The sequence below is a fragment of the Prinia subflava genome, chromosome 10, assembly GCF_021018805.1.
Source record: "Prinia subflava isolate CZ2003 ecotype Zambia chromosome 10, Cam_Psub_1.2, whole genome shotgun sequence".
NCBI classification, from domain to species: Eukaryota; Metazoa; Chordata; class Aves; order Passeriformes; family Cisticolidae; genus Prinia; species Prinia subflava.
In genome coordinates this window covers 5,889,289-5,916,718 of record NC_086256.1, presented here as the reverse complement: position 1 = coordinate 5,916,718, position 27,430 = coordinate 5,889,289, and the positions used below count along the sequence as shown (strand labels likewise).

At 45.1% G+C, this 27,430-nt stretch overlaps 1 protein-coding gene across 1 annotated transcript; it reads right to left on the bottom strand.

Moving 5' to 3' along the window:
* Window positions 1-330: 330 nt before the first annotated feature.
* Window positions 331-25,700, bottom strand: NRDC (nardilysin convertase). The gene is made up of 31 exons (XM_063407088.1): window positions 25,356-25,700; window positions 21,086-21,395; window positions 20,816-20,897; window positions 20,088-20,241; window positions 18,704-18,777; window positions 17,199-17,294; window positions 16,126-16,248; window positions 14,744-14,801; window positions 13,732-13,805; window positions 13,490-13,559; window positions 13,052-13,129; window positions 12,487-12,607; window positions 12,344-12,402; window positions 11,696-11,750; window positions 10,415-10,519; window positions 10,001-10,124; window positions 9,420-9,506; window positions 8,722-8,841; window positions 7,970-8,021; window positions 6,770-6,920; window positions 5,600-5,727; window positions 5,163-5,325; window positions 4,426-4,457; window positions 3,986-4,124; window positions 3,557-3,604; window positions 3,209-3,261; window positions 2,497-2,580; window positions 1,495-1,585; window positions 1,097-1,213; window positions 781-870; window positions 331-544 (listed from the first exon to the last, which is right to left on the bottom strand). Exons 1-31 carry the CDS (start codon window positions 25,697-25,699, stop codon window positions 350-352), a joined length of 3,477 nt encoding a protein of 1,158 aa, XP_063263158.1. The 5' UTR covers window position 25,700; the 3' UTR covers window positions 331-349.
* Window positions 25,701-27,430: the final 1,730 nt, after the last annotated feature.

The window sequence follows — 27,430 nt, the reverse complement described above, 5'->3', positions numbered from 1 at the left end:
TCCCTGCCACTGTCACTGCTCCGGGAGCGCTGCAGGTCCTTTCCTGAGGAGCTGTCACTGCTGCAGGGCTGGCACAGGCCAGGCTGGGCACCAGGCAGAGCCCACAGCCCCACACAGCTGGAGAGGAGAACGTGGCACCCGTGGGGAACTCAGGGCTGTGCCTCTTCTTAATGAACTGGGGAAGGTGAGGAGAGGTTGGCTGGAAACGTGAGGAAAGCTTCCTCTGTGTCTCAATGGGCATCTTCATCCCAGCTACCACTACAGCTGTGGTTTAATAAAAATAGGTTTGTGATGTTGATGTTGCAGAAAGCACCTGTATTACACAGCAGGGCAGGGCAAGGTATCAGTTTTATTTCAATATTTTATGGTAAGGGAGAACATTCAGAGTTGACGTGTAGGCTTTGATGTCCTTGATGGAAGTAATGTCACTCATCAACGAGGAGGGGGGCAGTAAAACAAGATGAGGTATTTCACCAGATGAAGAGTTCTGGCCTGAGACAGCTGTCACCTCTGAGTCCCCTTCGTGCTTTCCATATCCAATCACCTGGAAAAAAAGGTACCAGAAGAGAAATTAGGATCTCATTCAGTGTTTCTCTACCCTGACAATTAACATGAGATACTGAAATGTGATTCTAACAAGAACAGGACTTATAAATGTAGAAAACGTAGATAACCACAGTAAAATGTGGATAACCACAGTAAAAGCTACATCACAGCTGTCCTCTGCCCTGCCCTTACTGCACTCTGCTTGTCAAGCTGGCAGTGAGAGCAGACACTCACGTGTACACTGAGCACTTTCCTCTGGTTGCTCCTGTGGGCTTGGAACCAGTTGACCAGGTCTGCTTGTGTAATAGACTTGAGAGCTTCGATCTGAAACACACAGGAAGGAGGCTTTAGCAGCACGGTGGTTATTCAAGGAATTTTAAACATAAAAATATTTTCTTTGCAACCTCTACTCCATTGGATAAAGAACCTTTTTTAAAATAACAGGTAATTTTAGACCCGGTGAGTCACCAGTAGCATAAATCCCATTTATGCTTTTGAAACTGCTCAAGGCCAGTGTGGGTTTTGTGTCCCACAGCTGCAGGACACCCACCTCCCGTGCCAGCCTGTCAAACAGGTACTGCTGGGTCACCACTTCATTCCAGTTCCTGTCCACTTCTTCTCCAAGGTGGGAGTCCTCACATTCTTTCAGTTTTATCAGAGCTGTTACCTACATGGGAAAAGGACAATTAGTTTTAATGGGTTTAAAACTACCGTATTTTACCATCACTGTCACTGCAGTTGGAAAAAAACGTGAATTACACAAACCAGGTAGCTCCTTGCTTTTTGAACTTAACTGCAAATGGCCAGAGAATGGATGTTTAGATAACAGCAGAACAGAGTAAGAGGCAGGTTTTAAAGGGGAGACCTTTGTCCAGAAAACCTCGGAAAATTGACAGCTGTAACTAAATCGTGCAGTTCAAAGAAGATCTTTACAAGATGAAGATTTACCTGGGTGCTAAAAGCCTCTTCAGATAAATCCTTGATTTTCTCTTCAAAGCAAGAAAGAAACTCCTCTATTTTCCTGTCAACCAATTCAGAACTAAAAGAGAAACAATTAAATTAGGCAGGGAAAAAAAAATCCCCAAAACAATATTAAGGGGTAAAGCAGCAGCCCCCAAATGATGAGGAAGGCTTGGGACAGGCTCACTTCCCTCATGCCCTGAAAAGCTCCCTCAGATATCTGAGCACAGCTGGTGCTCAGCTGCTCCTGGTGCCAGGGTGCAAAGCCAGTGCTCTCATTTTCAGCTGTGCCCTGGGACTTGAGGTGCCCTGGCACCCCCAGGATGCTGCTGGGGACCTGCTCTGATGTCCCCAGCTGCAGCCCTGAGCCCTGCAGCATTACAGCCTACAGGATCAGGACTGAAGGAAAATGGGATGTGATGGAGCCTGAGGCTCCTGACACATTAAAACCCCCACAGATGACACAGAACTCAGTAATGGAAGTGTCCAGACATAAAAATTAGAGGCAGCAGCACTGTGCTAATAAAGCTTTCACTGACTTTCTCACAAGTGGCACATTTTTCAAATAACCCTGTAACTCTGGCAGGTCAAATGCTTGTAGTTGAAAGGCCCAGGTTTGAGCAAAACCAGAACAGTGCTGTGCCTGCTGAACATGAGCCACAAGAACAGCTAGACAGGATTTACAGGATCTAAACTCTCCTGGCAGAATAGCTTCAAACGGGCAGGGGGATATTTGACTTAGTCTTGAGATTACTTTTCACTGTTCAAGTCAGGACCAAGTCAGGAGTTTAAGAAGCCTAAGGCTACTGTTTTAGTCAGGTGTTGTTTTTGAGTCAGGATGTTGTGACTGTCAGCAGTGTCCCTTCTGACATGCCCCTGAATTTAAAAAATCCCTCTGAAACAGGAGTGAACTCTCAGCTGGGAGCAGGTGACTTCCCAGAGCCAAGGCTGGCTGGGAGTGGTGAAGAACTTTCCCCCCAGAGCACTCACTTGTATTTCGTTGCCTGGGTTGCCACTGTGACTGAGAAGCCAAGAATCCCAGAAGTGTTCCTGCAGGTGGGGTACACGTGGTAGCTTAAAAGAAAAAAGGATGAAAGAATGAAGTCATTCCACAAGCACAATCAACTTCTCATTTACAGGACATGCTGCAAGTTAAAAGTTGGTATTTTAGACAGAAGAATCTGAGATCTAAATCTGCAATAGTCTGATTTTCTTTATTTTCTGCATTGCTGCTTTTCAGTGTTTTCTCAGCTTCAGGAAATCCTTTTAAACTTGGGTGTGTTTGTATTTGCATTCCTGCAAATGAATCCAAGCAGAGTGAGAGACCCAGAGCTGTGAACAGCCTGCTCCAGTTCCTGAGGTAGCAGGGTGCCCCCGAGGGAGGCTGCTCAGCACCACAGAGCTGCTGTGAAAACAGCCCTGGGGAAGGGGGGCTGAGTGTGGAAGTGGCAGGAACAGCTTTATGCTGAATAATTCCGAGTTAACACGCTGGTAATAGATGCAATTCTTACAGAAGTCAAAAGCAGCTTGGCTTGCAGCTTGTATTGATGGGTGCTCTTGGTTTTGAAGTGTTGATGTGGCTGCTCCCATTACAATAACTGAGGATTAGCCACTGTGCAGGAAGGATTCCCAGAGCAAAGACACCAGAGAACAGGCAAAGCAGGAGTGTAGGAGCAGGAGAATTCCTCCCCAGTGAACTCACCCGAGGGTCTGCTTGGTCCTCAGGAAGTCAAAGCAAGGCTCCTCCATGTGCATCTGCAACAGCACAAAGTTACAGCAGTGCCACTGCTGCAGCCCCTCGTGGTCTCCACACTGAAGTGCCCCTGGCCAGCCCCAACCACTGCACTAAGAGGGCTCAGTCCTGTTTGCTGGGAGCTGCAAGAGTCTCCTGTAGTGTCCACCACTGCAGCATTTGGGGCACCCACCCACACATTTCAGCCAGGGGCAGCAGCAGGGACACGCTGGGGGCCAGTCAGCCTCGTGGCCTCAGCTCCAAGCACTGTTTTCAGGGCAGGCACTGCTGAGTTGGGAGGCACAAACACAAACTTACCACAAGCAGCTCCATCAGGGTGTATTCCCTCAGGTTCCTGGCACCTGACTGCACAGAGAATGAAGAATTTAGGGTGGGTTTAGTGTGACCGCTCAGGCCAAGGTGACTTGTGGCACACACCTCAGCACTGAGGGACAATTCACAGCAGGGACAGATGGGCAGTTCTGGTTTTCCCTGAGGGGACAGGCCCAGCCCAGCCCCCAGGGTCAGAGCTGGGGACACCAGGAAGCCACTACAGCACTAACCCAGCTCCCAGCACCAGTCCAGGAACAGAAGGTGCCGGTGTCAGGGAACCCCCCAAGGGAATTCCCCTTGGGCTCAGCCTTGGGGCACAGGGCTGTGCTCACAGGAGGTGTCTGTGTCCCCCCTGTGCAGAGCCTGCTCTCACGGGCAGGTGCCAGAGGAGCAGCCAGCCCCAGCACACGTTACCTGGTAATAGACTGTCACCTCGGAGTTGGCGTCACCCTTGTTGAGAGTCTTCACCTTACAGAGGAGGTGGGTGTTGGGCAGATCCACCACCCGGAACTGCACAGGGCACGGGTGGGCCAGGGGGGCAAACTGCAGCTTTCTGGGGGAGCACAACAGCACAGCTTCAAACAGCTGCTCACACAAAACCACAGCAACACCCGGACAGTTCTGCACTCGGTCTGACGTTATTTTCCCCTTCCCCAAACCAGAACTACATCTGCTTAAACTGCCACCATCAGCAGCCACCTCCTGCAAACACCAGAGGGAAGAAGGGAATTTCTGAGCACTTCCACTCTGGCGCCCTCCTCCAGAAAAGAGTCTTATTCTGATTATAGTTTCCATATAATAACCAAAGATAATTAAAGAGTATAATAATAATTAAAGAGTCAAGAGATACTCACTGAACAACATAATTCAGGAAATCCTTGGCTTCCTAGGGAAGAAAGCAAAGAACATCAGTTTTATTTAGAAGAGAATTGCTACCCCAATTCACAACCACACACGCCAGTGCAGCACTTGAGAGAGTGAGCCACAAGCCCGGAGTAGCTGAGCTGCCCTGCTCCCTACATCCCTGCTCCCTGCATCCCTGCTCCCCACATCCTCACTGTCCCCAGTCCCTCCAGCCTCTGCACCACACTGCAGAGGGAGTCTCCACGCTGCTTTTTGCACTGTAATGTCTCCAGAAGGCACGAGCCAAAGAGACAGCAGCAGTTATCCTTACTCCACATGTTTAGTACTTAGTGAGGTTTAACCAAACCATGCAGGCAATCGAATTCCCAGGATAAATGTGCTCTGAGGGAAGTCTCCTCCTGTGGCACCACTGCGGGAATTTCTCCATATTAAATATATCAATACACCAAATAATATAAAAAATGGTGGCAACCAATAGATTACAGGCATCTACTACATTTTTTCCTATGTGCAGTTTAAATCCAAATTCCTGAAAACTTCTGTTCTGCCTGGCAGCTGTGGGCTGCCATTGGCTGATCCCCACGAGCACTCCTGGGGCAGTGGAGGTGAAGCTGCCCGGTACCCCTGAGGCTCCAGCCTGCCAGGACAGAGGCAGCACCAGCTGGCAGCCGTGCTGGAGCCCTTCTGAGGCAGCAGAGCGAGCCCCAGCTGCCGAGGCTGCACTCACCCTGCTGGTGAAGTTCCCTTGCACGAGACCCTCCACGAAGAGCTGCGACTTGAAGGCGGCGACGAAGGCGGAGAGGGCGTCGATGGAGAGCCCCTTCATCAGCGTCTGGTACTTGTCGATCATGGACCAGCGGCCGTGCTCCAGGATCAGCAGCCGCACGTCCCTGCAGGCCACGGGACACGGGCACAGCACGTCAGGAGCTGCCTGATGCCAGGGCTGCCTTTCCTGGCTGCACACAGGGCCGGGGCTCCAGGGCCTCCCCCAGCAGCTGCTGCTGGCTCAGGGCACTGCTGGACAGCAGCTCCTGCGTGTGGGGCTGAGGTGCTGCCTGCAGAGCTGCTGGGGCTCCCTGAGCTAAGCCTGGAACCAGCCCTGTGAGCACAGAGCAGGATCCCCCAGCTCTGCAGCTCAGCCACTGCTGCCCCCCCAGAACTCACTTGGCCAGAGTCTCGGGTTTAATGAGGATGTTGTAGTACGTTTTCTTCAGCTGCTCTGTTATCATTTCAAAAACTGCTGGAGTGAAGCTGAAGTCAGACAAGTAATCGATGATGAGCTGAAATAGAAGCTGTAAAGAGAACAGGTTTAAGTTGGGGATTTTCAGCTGGTTTAAGAACCAATTTCAATTTAATGCTACACAAGAATATACAATTATCATTAATGAAATTATCATTGTTGAGACATGGAGCATTACTACAGCACATTCCTCCATTCTGCCAGATGTTCTTCACTAAACAATTCTGTCCCAAACGACTGTGTCAGAAGGGCAGTGTTTTTACACACTGAATAAGCTCAATATCCCAACTTGATAGGAGTTTTCACATTCTACAGAAACAAATCTAGCCTGGAACCCCCAACATTTCTGTATTCAATATTCTATTTTTTCCTTTTACAGCTGACCAGAACAATGACATCACAACAGAGATATTCAGGATTAAAAAAGAGAATATTCAGACCCTACTGCTTGCATATTTGGCTTTTTCTGTTAAAATTCCAATTAATAAGTCTGACAGGTCATTAATGGTCCCAAAGTTCCAGCAAAGCTCTTGCAATGGAGTTGATGGTTGTCTCCTCACTGTGTCCCCTCTGTGCCTGCCATCTCTTACAAGGCCAGCATTTAGGGAATGGGAACAGGGATTCCCCAATCCTCTCAGCAGCCAACACAGAAAATCTGCACCCAAAATGAGCATGTTCAGAAGCTGGAGCTCCAAAGTCAAATTGAAACGAGAATCTCTTCTCAGACACCCTTCTCCAGACGTCATGCAAATAGGCACAACTTAGTGATGGAAAGGCTCCAATCCTCTTTATGGCCATGGGAGACACAAAGCTCCTTTTATACAAAAAGCTGTTAAAATTTTAATGGACATACAGTTATTACTTAAAGGAAGATTTAAGTCAGCCTGCAGTCAGTAATTTGAGCTTGTGTAAGTTCACACAACTCCATCTTTACACACGTAAGCACAAGAAAAAGCAGCACATTTGCTGCATTACCCTGCCAGGGACCAACTTTTTTATTTAAAACACCTCATCCAGCCATTCAAAGCTCCAGAAAAGCACACACACAGCAAAGCTGCAGGCATAAACACAGTGAGGAGACGAGCAGAGCTTACAGGTAGTTTGTGATTGAATCCTTTCACTCGGATGATGAGGCCGTACTCTCCAGCCACCAGCTTGTACTCCAGCTGAGCCACGTCTGCTTCATAGGCTGGCTCCCCCAGGTTGTGGGAAAGGATGTTTACAAATGTATCAAACAGGATTATGCTGGAGGGAGAAAAGGGCAGCGGTTAAAAAGAAAGAAAAAAAAAGGATTGGCTCAATATGAAAGTTAAGCCCGATGAGTGACGGTACACACAGTGAATTCCAACAGAAATGGAATTTGTGTAAAATGAGATTCAAAAAGAAATTTTCCACAAAAATAGAAATAGAGAATGCAGGTTTCCCTTTCTGCAGAAAGCACATGACACCATTTAAAAATTATCTGGACACTGAGCTATTGCTTGCAATGTGAATGATTGCAGCTTCACAACATTTAAGGTTTCTTCAAGGTAAGAATGCACGTTTTAACAAGACAATGCTCAAAATGTAGAAAAATCACAGCAAATGAAAATATTTTACTTTGTGTAAAGCCATGGGGGCAGATAGACTCAGTTATACTCAATATTTGAGTAATGAGCTGATTATTTATCTACCAAGGCAAAAAAATAATAAGCTACAGCTACACAGCCTGGAAATTGCTTTCAGGTTTTTGTTATTGCCTGGACTCTAATTCAAAGATTAAACTAACACACCTCATGAAAACAGAGTTACAAAGGCTTTCCCAAAGCATGGTTTGTGCAGGTCCTGGCAGGCCTACGTGACACTGGTACCAGTGGCAATGACAGCCTGGGGCAAGCCAAGTGCAGCAGAGCCAGAGCTGCACCCAGAGCTCTGCCAGACCCACCCTGGATTTCCCAAGGCTGCTGCAGCCTCTCCTGCTCCTGCAGGCCCCCAGGATGCTGGGACATGCTCAGGACATGACTCTGGGCTGCTCTTTCCAGGAGCAGCTCCTTTCTGAGCACTGCTGCTGTGACAGTGCTTTTTCCCACAGCTGCCCTGGGGAACACCACACCATGGAACTCCTTCCACAGCTGCAGGACCTGCTGCAGAACCACCATCACCAAACTGCAGATAAAACCAAAGGAAGGAGGAAGCACCTGAGAAAAGGACACCTTATTCTATTCCTGCTTAAAATTCAAGTCTCCTCCCGTTTTTTCACTAGGTAAGGTAATTTAGTTACTCTGCAAGGTAAGCATAAATAATACAATCCTCACTTCTCTGCAGACTGCTGTATCAATGGAGAGATCAGGTGGAATCGAACATAACCTGGTGAGGAAAAGGAAATTTAAATGAGCAATTGTATAGAAAGTGACAACTTTCTGAACTCAAATGTATTTCCATCAAGTTGCTCTTTGGTGACAAAGTTTAATTGGTCATTCATCTATAACACTTTGTGTCGTATTTTAAGGCATCATTTAATATCTTCTTATTCCAAAAATCTTCCCTTTGAAGTACCAAATATTAGAAAACAAAGCTGAGCTTTGCAGAATACTCCCATGGCATGACCACTATAAAGAGAAAACTTCATAGGACATCTGTTTACGAGACACTAAAAACTGTGACATTCTGCTTGAAAGCAGCAATCTGTTTTCCACCCTTGTCTCAGATCCAGTCTGTATTTTTCTCTTTCTGTAGAAGAGACTGTGTCCCTTCTAATTAATGTGCTCCTTCCTTCTCAAGCCCTTGTCTCAGCAGCACATTCTGTCTGCCCAGTCCTGTCCCCACACAGACTGTTCACAAGTCAGTAAATTGCAGTGATTCCACTTTTCAACCTGGGGTATCAGCAGGGTGTCTTTGCTGCCTTAGTTCACCTGCTTCTCTTTTATTGTAGCCAATAAACATTTCAAAAGCACCATGGAAGAGCTGACAGCAGGTTTAAATGGTGAACACTACCAGGGTTGCCTTCAAATAAATTCCAGCTGGTGAAAACAGGGTCTTGCTATTCAGAAAGCCCTCAGGCATTTACCTTTTGGGATTTTGAATTTATCATCCTTCCTGTACCAGAGACAGCCTTGTTGTGTGCTGAGTATTTTGACGGGATATTCTGTCTCAGGGCAGTCAGCAACTTTCAAAGCAAAGTCGGTGGCTAACAAGGAGAAAAACCACACCAAAACCACAGATTAGTGTGTTTCACAGAAACCATCAGGCTAAATTCATCTAAGTCTTCAAAAGTATCAAAAATACATTCTTCCCCTCCAGATTTGTAAATTAGTCTAAAGAAATCTCTCTTTCACTTCCACGCCAGAACAATGGCTCAGAAGCAGAGCAGAAGTGGTGGCTTCACATTCCATCCAGGAACACAAGTCCTGGCTTTCATTTCATTTGCTTTTGGCAACAAAGGCAGATGGTATTTAGATGCCTTCAAAAACAGGAGGATTAAGCAAATAAAATTCTCTAATAAGGGGTCTGAAGCTCTGTGTAAACTCTCACTCACTGTGAGGCCTGCTCTGCTACGGCATTATTATCTGTAAGTTTATATGCCTTAAAATAACTCAGTTCTTAAGCTTATAAATAAAAGAATAGTAAATTAAATCCAGCTGAACAGAGTGCTCATGTTTTTTTAATCTGCAAAAACCAGTTGATACCAGTTTAGGTTGTTTCTAAACCACAGCAAAGTCTCAAATAAATCACTGGGAAGATTTCACTCTTGCCCAGCTGCCTTACCTATGTATTTGTTTTCTTCTGGAAGGTGTAAATCCGGATTTAACTCAAAGTCACTGTCCCATAAATCACTCCAGTACTTGTCAATATCTGTTAAAAACCATGAAATGCATTAGTTCAACAGGAAGGAAAGGTCACCCTATTTCCAGACATCTTTTCCCCATCTCCAGAGAGATTTGCAGTATACAGGAGTTTCTTAACATCACCCATTCCTCAGGACCTCCTAAATCCCCTCCTTCAAAACCCTCTGGAGCAGGGCTGAAGCAGTCCTATTAAAAAGCAAATCAAGTGTGCCTCAGTAACCCAGCTCCCCCTAGAGCCTGTGCTCCGTTGTTGGTGTTCTTTCCCCTGAATGGAGCCAAGTGCAGCTTGCTGGGACCTCTGCCTCCCAGAGGAGCTGCAGCAGTGGGAATCGACTGGCACCAAACAAAGAGCGGGTTTGGGTGGCACAGAGACTAACAGTGAGCTCAGTAAAGCCCTGAGGATTCATCTCCCTGCTTCTGTGCACTTGTACTTTGTGTGGTCATCCTTTCACTTCCTCTAACGCAGGACTCAGACACTGCCAGCTCCAGCTGCTGTTGTACCTTCCATGCTGTACTGGGTCCCAAACCACTTCTCCTTGAGGTGGCACTGGCCTTCGTTGGCAGCAGACAGCAGAACCAGGTTGGCTCTCTGAGGGCTGAGCTGGTTCAGGGCAGCAGCAATGATCTGCAAGTTCCACACAATATTTCAGTTCAAATCTGCAAGTTCCACACAATATTTCAGTTCAAATGCAGCTCTGCCTGAGCCAGCAAAGGCTTCTCAGTTAGAATGTAGGAAGAACAAGACATAACAAGCTTACAAAACAGATTTGCTTTCTGAATACAAGTGTTTCAATTAATACAAAACCTGTGCCTGCATTATGTTTAATTACAAATGCCTATACACATGCCTGTATTACACAGTATGCACGTTTTCCTTACATCAAAACATATAATCAGAGTTCAAAGAACATTTACCTCGGGCTTGTATTCAAACAGGAGCTGGTCTCCTGTCAGAAAATCTTCCTTCTGAAACAACTGCATGTTCTCACAAAGGTTTTCCACATAGTCAACTGGATCTGTCTGCAAGCAAAGAAATAAAGCTATTTGTCACACAATTAGAAACCCAAGATATCAATTCTCTGTTCTGAGAAGAGCTTGACTAGTCAGATATGTTGTGCATGAGTTGGATGCTGTGCTTATTACAGCATTTAGTTTCAGTTATTACATTAAATATATTTCATAACTGTATCTAATGTTCAGTCTCCTCTGGGAATCCTGAAATTTCACACACATCATCTTTGCAGAAGAAACCCTGATTATGCAGTTCACAGCCATGGAATCCACTAAGCTGAAGACCCAGCAGAAAGCACTCCTTGGCTCCAGGGGACACAAGCAAAGCCCAGCAAGAATTCAAGATTTAAAGTGACCTGAAAAGTACAAGGCAAGGAACTGCTGCTGCTGCACGAGCACCTCTGGCTCTGCTCCTCTCCCCAGCTCGCTGCCTTGCTGTGCAGGGTGAGCAGGAGGAGGCTCCCCTGTTTGAACATGAAATGCAGGTGAGGCTGCCCAGAGGAGCAGGCTGCTCAGCTCTGTGCTTCTGGGGAGTTTGCAGCAGGCAGCATCAGACTGTGCAGACAGAGAGCACTCCTGCAAAGAGCTGAGTGTGGCACATCTGTGTCCTGCAGATGTAATGGGAAATGTGCCCAAGGATTTCTCAAGCCACCAAACACCTGAGGAAACATTAAACTTCTCCTGGGCACCCCCTAACCAAGCCCTGCCTCTGAGACCAGCCCTCCTTAGCACAGCTCCATCCACCGAGCAGAAATCTGGGGTGTCATGGCCAAGTCATTCTTCTGCCCCTGGGATTCACAACCCTTCACAAAGCACACATTAATCTGTGTTCCTGCTGTATGCAGGATTTGTATGGATGGGATCTGTTTTCCTCAAAAGGAAATTTCAGTGCCATTCAAAGAAAGAAAACAAGTTACCTAGTAAGAAACAGAACATGGCTAAATGTAGTGGAAATAAGAAAGTCTAAACTGAAAAAGAGCCTACCTAGCAGGTAAGGAATGAAAAATCAAATTAAATTCTGTTAGGGAAAAATCTCAGTATTTCTCTAGAACACATCTTTCAGCCAACTACAGCCTCATTAAGTGCACAATGTATTTCTTCTCGAATAGAACTTTGAAAATGGGTTTCAAAATGAAAAAGTAATACCCTTCATGGTTTACCTATGTCAGAACAGTGGATAAATACCTGTTCCTGGTAGTGAAATTCATTAGCTTCAATCTTTTGTATTTCTTCCCATATTCTGCAAAGAAGGAAGAAGATAATAAAAGTGGATTTTCTCCATTATTCCACAACATTCACCAAGAACCTTTAAAAAGGAGCATTCTAGGAAAGGCACCAATGGTGAAATCAATGATTCATTCAGGTACGTGACACAGAAGCCAGTATGAAATGCACTTCCCAAAATGGCATTTCTCAGAACTGGCAGAAAGTTATTCTATTTTCCAAAGAGAAAGAGAGTTAACTAAGAGTCAAAATCTGATAACAAATTAATATAAGGCTAAAACCAGAACACCCAGTCCTGACTTCCACAGGCTCATCAATTTTATTTAAAATGAACACAAAACTGCACCTGACCTTTACACTAGTTCAGCTTACTAAACTGAAGGAATCACATCACAATAAATTAAACTAAAACCACCAAAAATAAGCACAAACATTTAGAAATTTTCTTCTTAAACTTTTTTTAACTGACATGTTTTCCATACAGACAAGCTTTACTAGCGACTCCCTGTTTATGCTCCAGGAACTCCACAAAAAGTGCCAGCACTACAAATAACAGGATAATGGAGAAGGACAGCACCACAAATACCTGCTGGAGTGCCCAACACTTGCCTTTGATCTGGCCCCCTTTTCTGCAGCATCTTCAGGTACTGAAACACAACGTGGGCCACCTGCAGACAGAAAGGAACAGACTCATTTATCCAGACATTAGGCAAACAGCAGGAAAAACGAGATTTTTTTGTATGACACCATACCTCATAAAAGTGCTTGTAACCCTCATCAGTCAGAGTCACAGAAATGCTGAAGATGGAGTAAGTGGAGTTCTGCTCAAATCCTGTCTCTCCATTTCCTCCATACAATGCAAGGGCCCAAAACCTATGCAAGAGTGAAAGGTACTTATTAATTAATCATTTCAGCTTTGTTTGACCTTAGTTAAAGCAGTACATCACAGTGTATCTTTATTTCAGAGGCTTTCAATCCATTCACAGTTTCCACAAAGCTTTTCCAGTTTAAGGATGTGACCTCATCAAAAGGATACAGAATTCAGGAAAAGCAGTGAAAAAGCTAAGTAACCTTTTGGAGATCTCAAAGATCAGTCACAGATACTGCTGATCCATGAATCACACACAAAAAGCCCATTTATTTCTTACTTGGGTTTATCATCACCTTACAGAGTGATGATAAACTACAAAACACTGATACAAAAAGGCAGGCTTGGCCTGCTTTTACATCTATAGAAAATATAAATACACAAAATAGAGTTTATCTGTATTTGAATGAGATCAAAGCATTTAATAACCATGCTTAAAAATCACATACTTTTTCCTAAGGAAAGAAAGAACACTGCCTTTGCCTTCATGTCCCACCAGCCAGGAAATATAATGAAGAGGCTTCACCCTAAGAGAGAGTTTGGAGGAGATTAGATGCCAGGAGGTAACACATTTCACAGAAAGAATTCACATCACTGGGCTAATGACTAAAATATGCACTGTCTCTTTCTTCAGGGCAAGTTTTGCATTTTCAGGCAGAATTAAGATAATAAGCTGAAAGTGTGGGAGTTGAGAACATAATGACTGATCTGAGTCAGTGAGGAAAGGGAACCTTATCTGCAGCACTTTAATTCATTTTTAAAATGCCCCCCTAGCTGAACCAAAGTAATCTGTTAGACAAGTAAATGAGATTCTTTGGTTTTGTTGTGAAAGTCCATAAATTATTCACAGAATAAACGTGGTAGAAGTAAAATGCAGCACAGTGTACCTGTAATATTGTTCTTGTGGGGGAAGTGCCCAAGTGATGGTCAACGAATGAACTTTCCTGATTGGAACAACTGGATGAATAAATTGATTAATTATAAATATATATGACATGACAGAGATAAGAAATCTTACATAACGCAGAAAGAATAGTTAAAAGCCATTTAAAACCACACAGAATTACTCAACAGAGAAAATTTCTTTCAGTATTCAGGTATTGAAAACATTTAAATCCACTTCTCTTACCTCTGTAAAGCTTGTGAAACTCTGGTGTGTCGAAAGGCTGTGTCAGATGGCCAAAGCTGGGTTTGGGTAAACCACTTAAAAGCAAAATGGAAGTGTGATGTTACCGGCAGGGGTTCAAGGCTGCACTGAGATATCCAAAGGCATCAGGGCCAGGGCTCTGCAGGACAGCAGAGAGCCTGGGAAGGGCCCTGTTCCAAGGGTGCAGCCCAGCATCCCCCCAGCCCCTGGGAGGCAGCCTGGCCATGCAAGTGAGCGATTAACCAAGATGGGAAACCACCCCAACACCTCCCCTCCCTCTGCACAAGGCACTGACAGCACAAAACTTCCTTCTGTACAGCCAAGGACAGTAAAGAACAGCCTGAGTTCACCCTGGACCCAAGGAATCCCGATGGATTGTCTTGTGGGGCAGGAGGGATGAGGAGGGGGGTGGCCAGGACAGACAAATGTGTCCCTGAATGGCACTAGGCTCTCACAAGAGCATTTCCAAGCACCACAGAAACAAACATCTTGCAAAAGGGAAGTAAAATGCATTTCAAGTCAGCAAAGCTTTTGCAGAACCCCCTTTTCAGAGGGCATATTGGAGTGAACCATAAAAAAAGATTTATTTCTAACCCGTTGCCACCCTAAGGATGACACTTAAATTCCAGATATGGTGTTAATTAATTCTGCTTCTAATTATTTTTGGCACAAAGCAAAGATATGCAATGTGAAATGATAATCTAGGTTTAAATGACATAATGAAATCAAGGCATCAGCAAACATTAAACAAACACTGTTTCAAGTTAGCACCACACAGCTCACAGCCTAAATAATTGTTAAGCAGAAACAAGGTCTTCCTTGAACAATTAACGGTGATCTTTAATTTTAAAAGTTGCCTTTTTTTTTCCCAGATAAGAATGTTAATTAACAAATGGAAATTTCCTTTGTTTCTCCAGTAAGGGATTTTTTATGTCATTTTAAGAAGAGCTAATTTTATCATCTGCAACGTCTTCATGCATCAAATGAATCTTACTTGTTTGGGATCTCAGAGAAGATTTCTGTCACCCACTTTTCCAATGTATCCAGTGTTTCTAAAAAAGAGAGAAGAAAGACAGCAATGCAATTTCCTGAAGATCTAAGACAAGTTACCTTATCTCACCAGTTCAGTTATTTCAAAGAGGCTGCAAGTCAGTGTATTTAAAAACTGCAAAGTTCTAAATTATTAACTTCAAAGCTGCTGGTTTGAGCCAATTCTTAACATTTGTTGAGCTGTACCCATGGTCACAGCTCTGGATTTGTGTAGAGTTCAGCAGTGTCTGGAGTGACTGGGAGAAGGAATTGCTGTCTTAGGGATCTACAGAATCACCAGGACTTGTAACTCATTCCACAACTCTCCAGATTAAACACAGGAGCTTTCCCTCTCAAATGCACTCCTGCAGTCCTAAGGATTCCTTCTCCCCATCCTCTTTTCTGAGGGAAATGAGTCACGAACCAGAAGGGGTTCTAAAATAAAAGCTTTGCTTGTTTAAGCAACCATTCTGAACTCCAAAAGTGATGCTGCATATATAAACAAAAGGAATAAAAAGGGCTGGATGGGGCAGGGGGAGGACTCACTGTTGGGTTTGTTTTAACAGAGAAGGAAATACAGAATTGACCTGGCTGGGTATCAGTTACCATCATTTTCTTCCCAATCACCACAGAAAATATTACAACCCATCACTGGCCTAATTAATGACTATTCAAGAGGCATTCAGCACCCTAAGCAGTTTACTGTCTAGACCAAAATTAAAAGCAAAAGAGAAGAAAAGAAAGAATGTCTCTATTACTACTATCTCCATTTTAGAGGTGGGAATTGCAACCAGTTTTAGCATTCAACGAAACTCCTCCCTAAATACAAACCCAACTTGAATAACTTCTGAGAAATGTGTTTATTCTCAGCAGAAACAACCCATAGGTCTGCAGCTCTCCACTGAAATAAAACTCAAATCCATTTGCATAGAACCTCTATTCCTCCTAGGCCAACAAGACAACTGGGAGATTCAGTCTGTCTCCCCATCACATGCTCAGGAGTTTCACTGTTGATGGCAGAGAAATCAGCACCATTAATTCATTTAAGTGGTTTGACTCTTCATTGCTACAAGCTTATTTCTGGAATGTTATCTCTGAGATTTTCCCTTCTGTGTTAATAAGGAACCCATTCAACAGCTTCAAAAGGTTTCTCAAGAAGTGGCAACATGACAGTAACACAGCACAACTGCTCAGGTCTTGTTTCATTTGGAAACCAGGCTAAAATTTACATATAAATACCCTCTGCAGGACTGGACAAGCCACTAGACTGGCTTGGACTACAGCTGGACTGGTTCCAAAAGCACCAACAGCAGCAATGGGGCTGTTTTTAGGGAGCTACTGATTTACCTTTAGACTGGACAACCAAAGTCATGTAGTGGGCAGAGTAGTGGCGCTGCCAGAACTCCCTCAGCCTGGTGTAGGTGTCGATGTTGTTCATTTTGGGCTCGTGTTTGAGGGTATCTGCATTACCTGCAAACATCAAAGGGAGGCAGGGTTAGCTATCCACACAGTGTTACAGCAACACCAGATACTGAGAATTTACTTTCCTCCCTAGGTCTGATCATGGTAAAGCACGTTAAAAATATCTAATAGAAATTCGGAGTGAAAGGAGCGTTCAGCAGAACTGGGTATTTTGCAATTTCTGGTTCTTATCCAAAGGACAGCTGATATTTTTGTGACAAGGAAGGACAGAGTCCTCCTGCATTATCACATCTCCCACAGGCTGCACAGCTCACTGTGTGTTGCCAGCTATTCCCTCACCAATGGAACTTGTAGAACAGCAGAGGGAAAACGAGGAGGAAATATGAAGTTCAGTGTGTGTCACCACAGAAATTTATAAAAACAAGCTACACTTTAAAGCTGCTAACTCTAACACCCATCACTCACACTGCTATTTACACATTCACCAGCACCACGAGGGTGAGGGAGTGAGTGCTGGATTGTCCAAGAGAAGGAGAAATTTCCATTTTGCTCCCTTTACATGGCAGTGAAGGGCTAACTCCTGGAAGTTCAACAGTGAATCATTTACCTGGAAAAGCCTCCTTAGACATACAACCAGAAATAATTTATTTTTCCCGGAAATTCTAACAGCAAAAAACCCCAGCTTATGCAAGATGGAGATGACTCAGAGAGCACCACCTTTGTGTTAAGATGAAGTTCCATAATTATACACCTTGGGCAACCCAGCCGTAACATCAGCAAAAAGCAGTACCAGAAAGAAAAGTATCTTAAAAAGGAGACAGCTGCTTTTATTCCCAACCATTTTCCTGTGAAATGGATAATTGCCTCAACTCTTCTGAACATGTTTAATGGTTGCTGTGATATGATAGTTCATGTTAGTGCACCTAACCACTCAAACTTCTAAGTGGTTAAAAGTTAAAAGTATCATTACCATTTTATAACAGACATTCAGGACTTACCCCAAAAAAATTTCTTCATAGGATGTCCAGGCCTTGCAAGACTCCCAAATAACATCTCCTTTCTGTTTGCATCAGAGGGCCTTGCTAGCTGATACTCTGTTAATTATAAGAATTTGCAGTGGCATGCATCATGTTTGACGTCATGTTCCCACAAAACAAAGCACAAATCCCAGCCACACTGAAAAGGAGACATACCACACAGAAGCAGCCTGAAATTTCTTTTAATATATGAATGAAGTAGTGAAATAAGAAAGAGGACTTGCTAGCATATAAGAGGAAGAATGTAGCTCATTGCTGAGAAGTAAAGAAAGGGTTAAGAAAGAAAAGCATGCAAAGCACCAATTTGTCCTGTCTGAATGCTCTGAATAAGTAAGTTTAATGGGGACAAAAGACCATCAATATTATCCAGGATCAGGCCCTGCAGTCAGAGAACAATCACAAACCTGTTTCTACCATATATCACACAGAAAAACCCCTAGCCTAATAATGAAACAAGAAATCAAAAGGTGAGCAAGATAAGTTTCTAAAAATGCACTTTTACAACCACTTTACACCAATCTAAATATGGGGCTCTGCCAAAATCAATTCAGCCTCCTGAACTGCATTTTCTTGTTCCTGTTTTACTGGTAATAACAAACATGCACAGCAGAGCTGTGAACTGACTCCTCTGGCTGGGTTCTCCTGCAGGCAGTTCAGCCAGCTGACACCATTTCCTGGGCTATTACCACGGTGTCACTGCAAGGGAAGGAATGTTCTGCACCACCAAGGGGTAAAATGGCTGAAGCTGTTCCAGAACCACACCTTAACTCAAAGGCAGGTCCTTGTTTACATTGACTTTTATCTAAACTCAAAGATCAAGTAACCCACTTTTCCTTGCCAGAAGACAGATTAAGAAAATTACTTGGAATAAATATTTGAACCAGTTGGGATATCTGCTAATAAATAACATTGTTTTCCTAAAACAGTGACATTTTAGAGGCAGTCTGGGAGTATCCATCACACATTAGAAAATCAACACTCCACTCCTGTGCCTGGTTTAATTTCCTTCTGGGAAGTGACTTTTTAATTATTCAGGTGTTAGAATAAGGAGACAAATTTACCTCAACTTATTGTACTAACTCTGCACAGGACTGGAGAGCTCTGGGGCTGTGCTGGAGCTCAAGGCATTTTGTTCACTGCAGAGCATCCACATGCTCCTGTAACTGCCCTGCCAGTTACTGCCAAACCACCTCACATCATCAATTTCTAACTGATGAAAATGTGAGGGTAAACTCCTGCAGTGCTGCGACTACATCCAGTCCTTCTTCCTCTAAAAGCCACTGATGTCTAACAGTCACAAAGCTCCAATTCAAGAGTTTAATCTCTCTGGTAAGTTAAGTTGAATGAAGTGCTTGGAAGGGGAGTTCAGCATAGAAACCAATAAATAGTGCTACAAAGTAGGTTTTGTTTTAAGATGATGGGCTAAACATACAGGAAAGGATTCTCTTAAAGATTCTCTTACTTACCACTGTCTACAGCCTCCACTTCTCGATCTATTGCATCCCTGATCATTAATGGGTGAATAAAGAATTGTGCCCACCTGTGGAACAGAAAAATTCATTTACTCTTTTTCAGTGTCTATTAAACTAGGGCAAAAGCTCAGTAATTAAATTCAACATCTACTATTTTGGTTTACAAAGTTGCCTGACTTACTACAAGAGATACTGTGGATACTGTGTATCTATAGAGAGCAGAGCACTGGAAAGGACAGCTCTGCACTGCATGGAGACTCTGCAGAAGGCTGCAGACAATCTAACAGTTCTGTTTGATTTGCTGAGGTTTTTTGATGAAAGATCGAAGTGGCTGAAGCAAAAAGTTAAGAGCAATAAAAGGTTAAAAGTAATATATCCCTGATGGAGTTCTACGGCCAGAAGACCTTGAAGACAACTGGAAGATGATGTCTTTCCATTTCTTCAGATCCACAGCTGCTTGAATGAGCAGAATTCATCCTCATCACTCATTTATCTCCTTTGTATAAGAAGCTTTTCTACAGAATTCCTAATTTCTGATTTCCTCTGCACTAAGCAGGCTCTTGTGACAGAGTGCAATTATATATTTTTTTATTCTTTCGCACTTCCAAACCTCTAAAAAAATGGATTAATCTGTAAATGGAAGCTGAAATTTCCCTAGTAAAGTAAAATTTAGGTTATACACAGAAAACTGTGCAAACACTTGCTCTCGTGTCGAAGTAGATTTGCAGTGGAGCCTACTCATGCAGCCTCTTGAGATATTTTATGGCACCAGGAATATTCAGCTATGCCCCTATGAATGAGGAATTCCTCTCACTAAAGGAAACCATGCCAACCACTGGAGCTCTCTTGTTCCAACAGCACAAAAGAGCAAGTTAAGCATTTTCTGGCAAAAGATACATTCAGCAGTGAACAACCTGCACTGAGTTAAATGTGTCCTTCTGAGACACACATCCTACCCTAACTTTGAAGGCTGCCTGAAAAAAACTAACAACAATTTAGAATAAACAGTAACTCTACCAGGACAGCTATTTCAAAGGATGAGTCACTGGGATTCTGGGAGCGCTTCCCCTCTGATCAGTTGTCACATTGCATAACATTTCTCCTGTCCTCAATGCTACCAGTTTAAGAGTGCCAAAACAATCAAAGAGCTGCATGCATTAAGACTTAAACATGGGTCCCACATAATCCCACAGCAAAAAAACCAGCAACATATCCAAAGGGAAAAGAGCATTTTCCTATATTCAGTATCACTGCTGTACTGCAGGTGGCTATGGAAGTTCAGCAACAGCTTTGATCACCCCAAAATGAGAAACTGGACAACTACACCCAAGCTCCTGGGACATTAATTAACACCTAGTCATCATTCACACAAAGTTACCTATCCAGGGCTTCTTTGAAGTACTTTCTCTGCACATCAAACTGGAACACTGTCCTCTCACAGTCGGTCGAGGCGTTGTCACCGCCCCCGTGCTTCTTCAGGAACGCGTCAAACCCGTTCTCATCCGGGTACTTCAAACTGCCCATAAAAACCACTGCAACAAAAATCACCAACAGTGCCACGATGACATTGATCTGTTAATCCTGACTGCAGCCACAGCGACCCCTCTGTGACTGAGCCACAGCTCACAGGCAGAGGAATTACTGAGTACCAACAGCCTGGGTGATCTGCCCAGTGACTGCTGCCCTTTGCCTCTGCCCTGCCAGCAGGCCTGGCCTCAGCCAGGCAAGGAGAGTATTTTGGGACACATCTGATCACAAACTTCACGTGGTTTCTGTGTCCACATTACTAATTCAACACCCTTTACCAGACAAAGGTCTGTAGCTCCAACCCGGTCGATAAAGCCACAGGTAACATAATTCCCCTCAATTTAATGGGGAACAAATAAAGTTGATATAGGCTAATGCACGGCTTGGCAAAGTGCATGAGACACCTTCTCCCACATTAAGAACTCCTTACTAACGCAGTATTTATATAAAATCACAAGCTCATGAAAATGAATTCTCAAATAGCCAAATTAGGAAATGATACTAAATATCTACTAAATATCTACTACACAGCACCTATTTTGCACTGAAGCTGAAGATAAAACAGGAGCAGATACATACTATGTTCCAGGAAGTGTGCTAATCCAGGCAGATCTTCAGGATCAGAGAAGCTGCCAACAGCAACACAGAGGGCTGCTGCAGACTAGAGGAAATACAACATTTTCAGTAAATGCTGCTTCAAGAAACACTTCAGGGAAATGACAGAAGGACAAGGTGAATCAATTGGGACAGGCACAATAAAAAGGTCTCATCTGAACGTCTAATCACAAGGCTTCAGACCTCGAGAAAGCTCACTATGTATTTTTGCACCCTACAGCTTTGAGTACATACCTGCTTTTCTGAACAACCTCTCTTTCTTGTCTCCTCCTTTTCAGCCAGCTCTTCTAATTCACTGTCATCAGAACCATTGAAATTCTCATTATCTCCATCACTGTCCTCACTCTCATCCCCGTCATCACACTCATCATCATCATCTTCTCTACCATCTTCGATCTCAGCTCCAGAGTCATCGTACTCATCACTGCCCTCTTCAGAATCTTCATTATCCTCCTCCTCCTCCTCTGAGGATGTTGGGGCACCATCCAAGTAATTCAGATCCGAAATCAAAAGTGCACATAAGCCATTCTGCAGTTTGATATACCTGAAAGAATAATTACGTGCAATAAATACATTAATTTTCTAAGTCTGAATTTTCAGAATTGCAAAATTTTCATTTTTTCCTGTACTACTTTGAGAGTGATTTCCTAATGAAAATCTAATGGTAGCCAAGACTGAGCAGTTTTGTAGAAGGAAAGTAAAACATTCCTCTGCTATTCAACAGCTCTAGGAATAAGAAGCAGTTCAGGGCAGTAGCAGAAGCCCTTCTCCCCATAAGGTCAAGCTCACTGATTTTGGCTTTTATTCCTCTCTTTGTGCAACATTTACGTTACTAGCACTCACTTCATGCATTCAGAACAGGCAAACCCAAACTTCAATCATCTTTTAGGCTTGTCAGGCTCTTGGAAACAGATATGATGTGACAAAATGAGGATCTTAGTCTTTCCTTCTAAGTAAGCTCAGAGCATTTGATTTGATTTGTTCTCATCAATGGTTTCTAATAAATGGGGTCTGCAGATGTAGCAGGCAAGTGTTAGAAAGGAGAGAGCTCCTCTGCAGGCTCCACAGAACCAGTCACAGGGAACTGGCTGGGCTCCCATCAAGAAGCAATAAGCAGTCCTCTGTGTGTGTTTACACGTGCACAGAGGTTTTTAACGTGTATATATATATAAATAAAACCTCACAAGGCCTCTGTGCAACACCCTTTTACAGCTTTTCACTCTGAGGACTGCCAGCACCAATGCTCTGCACTGCACGAGCCCTCATCAGTATTCATTTACCATCAAATCTGGAACAGAGTCACAATTTCCCGAATTAGCCAGAGCATCCCTGTCAGGAGCTTGCACTGGCTCATACACCAGCAGCAGAAAGGAAGGAATGCTGGGTCCAGAAAATACTTCATCCACCCTATGGACTAGTGTGACAGAGACCTGTGGTATCTGATCCAGCAAAATCACACAAAACAAAGCAAGCTAGAATAAAACAAACCCATGGTCACATCCCACGCTCCCAGAAAAATCTGAGTTACAGAGCACAGAATCACAGAATAGCCTTTGTTGAAAGGGGCCTTTAGAGGTCATTTACTCCAACCCCCGAGTCTGTACCAGGTCAGAACCTTGCAATGTGGACACAGCTCTTGGACTATCAAGTCTATGAAAAAAGCTAATGAACAAAAGTCTGGTTGTGTTAAGGTATGACTCATGACCAGTCACCCAAGGGGGAGTGACAGCGCTTACTCTGGGCCTGGGTTTCACCATCATGAACACACCCAGTTTCCCTGCTGCAAGGCTGCTGAGCAGGACAAATTTGCTCCCATCAAAAGCACAAGTGCATTTTGACTCATCCAAGCTACAGCGCACAGTGTGTAATTCGCAGGGATACTCTGATGAACTGCAGGAGGCACAGAAACAAACTGAACAAAGTTAATCCTCCTGCATTCTGATAGCACATTTGTGAACCATTCCCACCAGATACCAGTGTCCCACTACACAGCTGCAGTACCCCTGAATGTCCTAAAAGACACACTGCACATGTGGAGGCTTCAGTCCCTGGGCAGCTGGGAGCCAAAGCCCCAGAGAGCACATTCCAGCACAACCAGCACCTCCCTCTCCTCCACCACAGCTCTGCCCTGCAGCTTTGCACAGCTCCTGGAGAACCCCAGCCTGCCAGGGAGCAGCAGGCACTGATGGAAAGCAGAGGAGAGAACTGGGTTACTCTTCCTGAGGAACACCGTGCCATAAAGCTGTTCAGTCAGGTTGATCCCTTCCACACAGCCCCATTAAGCTAATGGAGCAGATTATACTAATTTTACATTGCTCATCTGGGGGCTCGTGGGTGTTGCACACAGAAAGCACCCAGCAGCAAGGACACGGCTGAACCACGGCCCTTTGGAGGCTCTCGGATTTCACTCCAGCATGGTTTAAACAGCTTAGGTTATACAGAGCAGAGGCACCACTGACATAGGTGTTCTTTACTTTTTCCATGTTTCAGTCCAGTGGAAAAGGACAAATGTAATTAATATCTACTAGTATGCAAAATACAGTACAAAGAATGCAATCCCATAAGGTAGAAACAGAAGCAAGCACAGTGCAATTGCTTTTTTGAAGGACTACACAGCATTGATGCAAGTAAGGCCATATTATAAAATAAAATTCAGATTCTTAAAAATACTGTTTAAACCTCCTGAATAAGTTTAAACAGGATTGTTCTCACACAAAGTTTTTCTTTGACAATTGCTTAGAAGTTAATATTGAAATACATTTTAGTGCATGGTAAACACTGAGAGAAATGCTTTAACTTCCTAAATTACAAGAAATACAAGACCATGAAATTCCATATACAGATGAACATAAGTAAAATACACAGTTACAACTCTAATGAGCAAACTTTTATCATGTCAAATATTTTGTCCCAACAAACCCACTTCTGAAAACACATCCTGCAATCTACATCAGAGCTCTTTTGGTTTTCTGATCGTTATTTGAGAAGGCAAAATATGACATTTCCCATTAAGTTCAGACCGATGTCACCAGACACAGACACTAAGCCCACTGTGACTGAGCTGCAGCACGTATCACTGAAGTGTGAAGAGGAGAAAATGTGTCAGCATCATCACATCACCTGCCAGGACACTCCCTCAGGAGGTTTGGGACATCACACCTGGACACAGGCTCAGCGTGGCTTTGCTTCCAGACACACTGAACTTCTCTTCCACAAGGACAATGTCTGTGCTGTGTCAGGCTCACTTCACACATGGATATCAGTCTGAAAGGATGCAATTCTCTGCTTCCAACTAAAAAATTCTGTTAAGAACGGACAGTAGGATTTTTGCAAGATTTTGGTATAAGTTTATGCTACAAACACTCTCTCCAGTCCTCATATGCAGAGGGTCCCAAGCCTCAAAATCGGTAGTGACAGCCTTCAGTGATTTCCCAAACTTCAGCCAGCAGTGTGCTGCTCCAGGCAGCAAAGGCAGGAGTTCCTTAAGCTGACAGCATGAGCTTTGCAGGAGGACGAGGCTGCCACAAAGTAGCATGAGTAAGAATGCCATCAGGAGAGGCGGGCAGAGATCCAGAGGAAGCAGCAAGGAAGTAGGGCAAGAAGGGAGGGAGCAGGTTTCTCCCTGAGCCAATGGGCACAGTCCTCTCCAGGCAGCCAGCAGGGAACCTCACTGCCAGCCAATGTCACTGCAAATCGAAAATTCAGTTCCACGCTCAGGCAGCAGATTCTCCACTGGCCACACAGATCAGGCATTGTGAAAAGTATAGGTAAATTTTAAAAAGTAGCTCCAACAAGGGCTGGATAATCTTCTGTCTTACAGGAAGAAGTTAGCAGAGTGTCCCTTCAAGAACTGACTGCCTTCTAGCATCCAACAAGCTCAGCCTCTGCTGGAGCTCTCATCCGAGTCTCTCACTGGGTCTGGGCCATGGACACTGTGGGCTGTGCTCAGAGAAGTTGATCTTTTTCATTGCTTTTTGGGGTATTACTCAGAAACATTGAAATAAAAACACAAGCAAAACGGTAGCCTAAAAGCATTTCTGCCTCAACTCACAGATATATTTGTGTTAAAACTTAGAAGCTCATCTAAAACATGAAGAGTAACTGTTTTTAAGTTGGGATCTGCTCTGAAATACTTAAATGGCACTTTGCACTTAATGCTTTCGGAGAGGAGCTGCCCGGCCGAGGGCTGCAAACTAACGCTGAACGGGGCATTGCTGTGCCTGGAGAACACCCAGCACCGACCAGCCCGGGCACAAGGAACCATCCTCTCGCCCAGGGGAGGATCAGCGGGAAGCCCACCCTCAGGACGAACACACCGCGGGATCGCCAGCCTCCTTTTATCACAGGACCCAGCTGTCCCAACCACCGGGACCAGCCCGACTTCCACTCCCCGGGGTCCCAGCGGTGGCCGGGACAGAGGCGGGCAGACCCCGGCCCACCCCACCGACCGGCTGGGCTGTCCCGGCGGCAGCTCGTCCTCCCGCACCTGCCCTCCCGTCCTCACCGGTACTGCTTGGGGTCGCTGGGAGACTTGACGATGTCGGGGTCACCGAGGTTGTGTTCGGGACCGGCCCCTCCGCGTTCTTCCTCCTCGTCCCCATGCGGCGAGCGGCCCCCGGCGTCGCGGCCGCCCTCCGCGGCCTGCTGTCCCACCGCAAGCTCCGGGCTGCCGTAGCCGCACGTCGCCTTGTTCCTGCCGGGCATGGCGGTGGTGCCGCCGCTCCACAGCGGCCGGACAACGGCCCGTCCTGGCCGCCAGCCCCCGGCCACGGCCCGCCCGCGGGGACCCCCGGCCGCCGCCGCCCGCCCGCTCCGAGCGAGGGCGGCCACGAGACTGCGCATGCGCATGGCTGGCGGCGCTCCCATTGGTGGAGACAAGGCTGCCGGCGTGAGAGGGTGGGGGAAACCATAGGTGAGGGAGTGGAGGAGGGGATGTTGCCCCTGTCAAGAATCGGGCAGAGAGGGAAGAGAAATTAGAGGGATGAGGAGAAAAAGAAAGAGAGAATCCATATTCGGGGGATTGCTCTATGGAAAGCCATGTATCCATGAGTATACCTGTCCACAGTCTGAGCTGTGCTCCCCTTCTCTCATCTTGGAATAGTCCAACAGCCAGCTGGCGGAAGCCAGCCTCCTGTCCCAAGCTCCTTCACCGATTGGTCGGGCTTGCTGTCGCTCAAGCCTACAAGGACCAATCAGCTCGCGGCAGCACGGCGGGCCCCGGGGTTCCCAGGGCGGCTGTTCCCGGCATGTGAAACGCGCCGTGTCCTGAGCAGCGCAGAGGCTGCGCCCACGGCCGCCGGACAGAATCGCTCTTTCTTCTTTACATGGCCGCTTCGGCAGCTCTCTGCGCTTTCCGGCCCGTGGATATCCTTTTCCCCCTATCACACTCCAGTGCTGATGGAGCGGGAATGCTGCTCTGCCTCTCGGCTCAGAGCCCCGGGCGCTTCCAAACGGCACCGCCAGGGTCCTGCGGGTATGGCAGCATTTGTGCCCCGCTCTGCTTCCCGCAGGTCCTGCGTGTATGGCAGGATTCGTGCAGCCTTTGTGCCTGAGGCTCCGCGGTGCCGAAAGCCGAGCCCTGAGGGCGGTAATTGAGCCTGGATGTCCAGTGCTGATATTCCAGTGCTTCAGTTCTCCACCAGATGGAAGCCAAGACCCGTCTCTGATCCCAGGGTTTCCCTCTGGCTCTGTTGTACAAGCTATGGAGAGATGCTTGTGAGGAGCTGTCGCCTCTTTCTTTTCACACTCCGTACCCCTTTTTTACCTTGTAACCTGGCTGTTTTATTACCACAATTATCCTGGGCCACTGCCAGTCAAACGGAAGGCTCTCTGCAGGCCCACATCACAAATTTCGAGTTTGCCTTGGCTTCAAGCAGGTTTATTTCCTTGCCCTGACAAACCAGTGTCTCACATTCTGCCATTCCCCTTAGTTAATGCAAGTAACAATTACTGACTCACTGCTGGTACCGAAAGCATTTGAGGCAAAAGGCTTTCCCTGTATTCCTTCACAGCAAACGTGAGATACACAAAATACATATTAATGCAGAAATGTATCAGTTGTCTGTGATGGTCTGAGTCTTTGAAATAAATTCTGCAGGATTTCTGCAAAAAGTATTAGGCTTCTCCATGTATGCAATATCAGGCAGGGTAGAATTCCCAACTCTTTTCTTCAGGTTGCCATGTAGCGATTTGCTGGCTTCTCCTGTGAAAAACAATTCTGCCCATCCTAGCTTGTAGGACCTGGAATGCACTTGTATTCTTTAAAGAAGACAATCTGGCTTGACCAGAACACAAGGAAACATAATTATATATTGGGTAGGAAATGGAAAGGTCTTTTTTACAAGGGAAAAAAATTAAATTTAAAAAAGAAGTGAAAGAAAATAATTGAAATTCCATTTCTGCTGAACCCATTTTCTCTTATTAAGGAGCTGCTGAGCTGACAAATCATTATTTGCACTGAGGTACTACGTTATATCTGCACAGCTCAAAATCTGATGTGGATTTTAAAAAAAGATTATCGCTGGTTATACAAGTTGCCCTACAACCTGCTTCTTCTACAATTAGAAGACAACACTATGC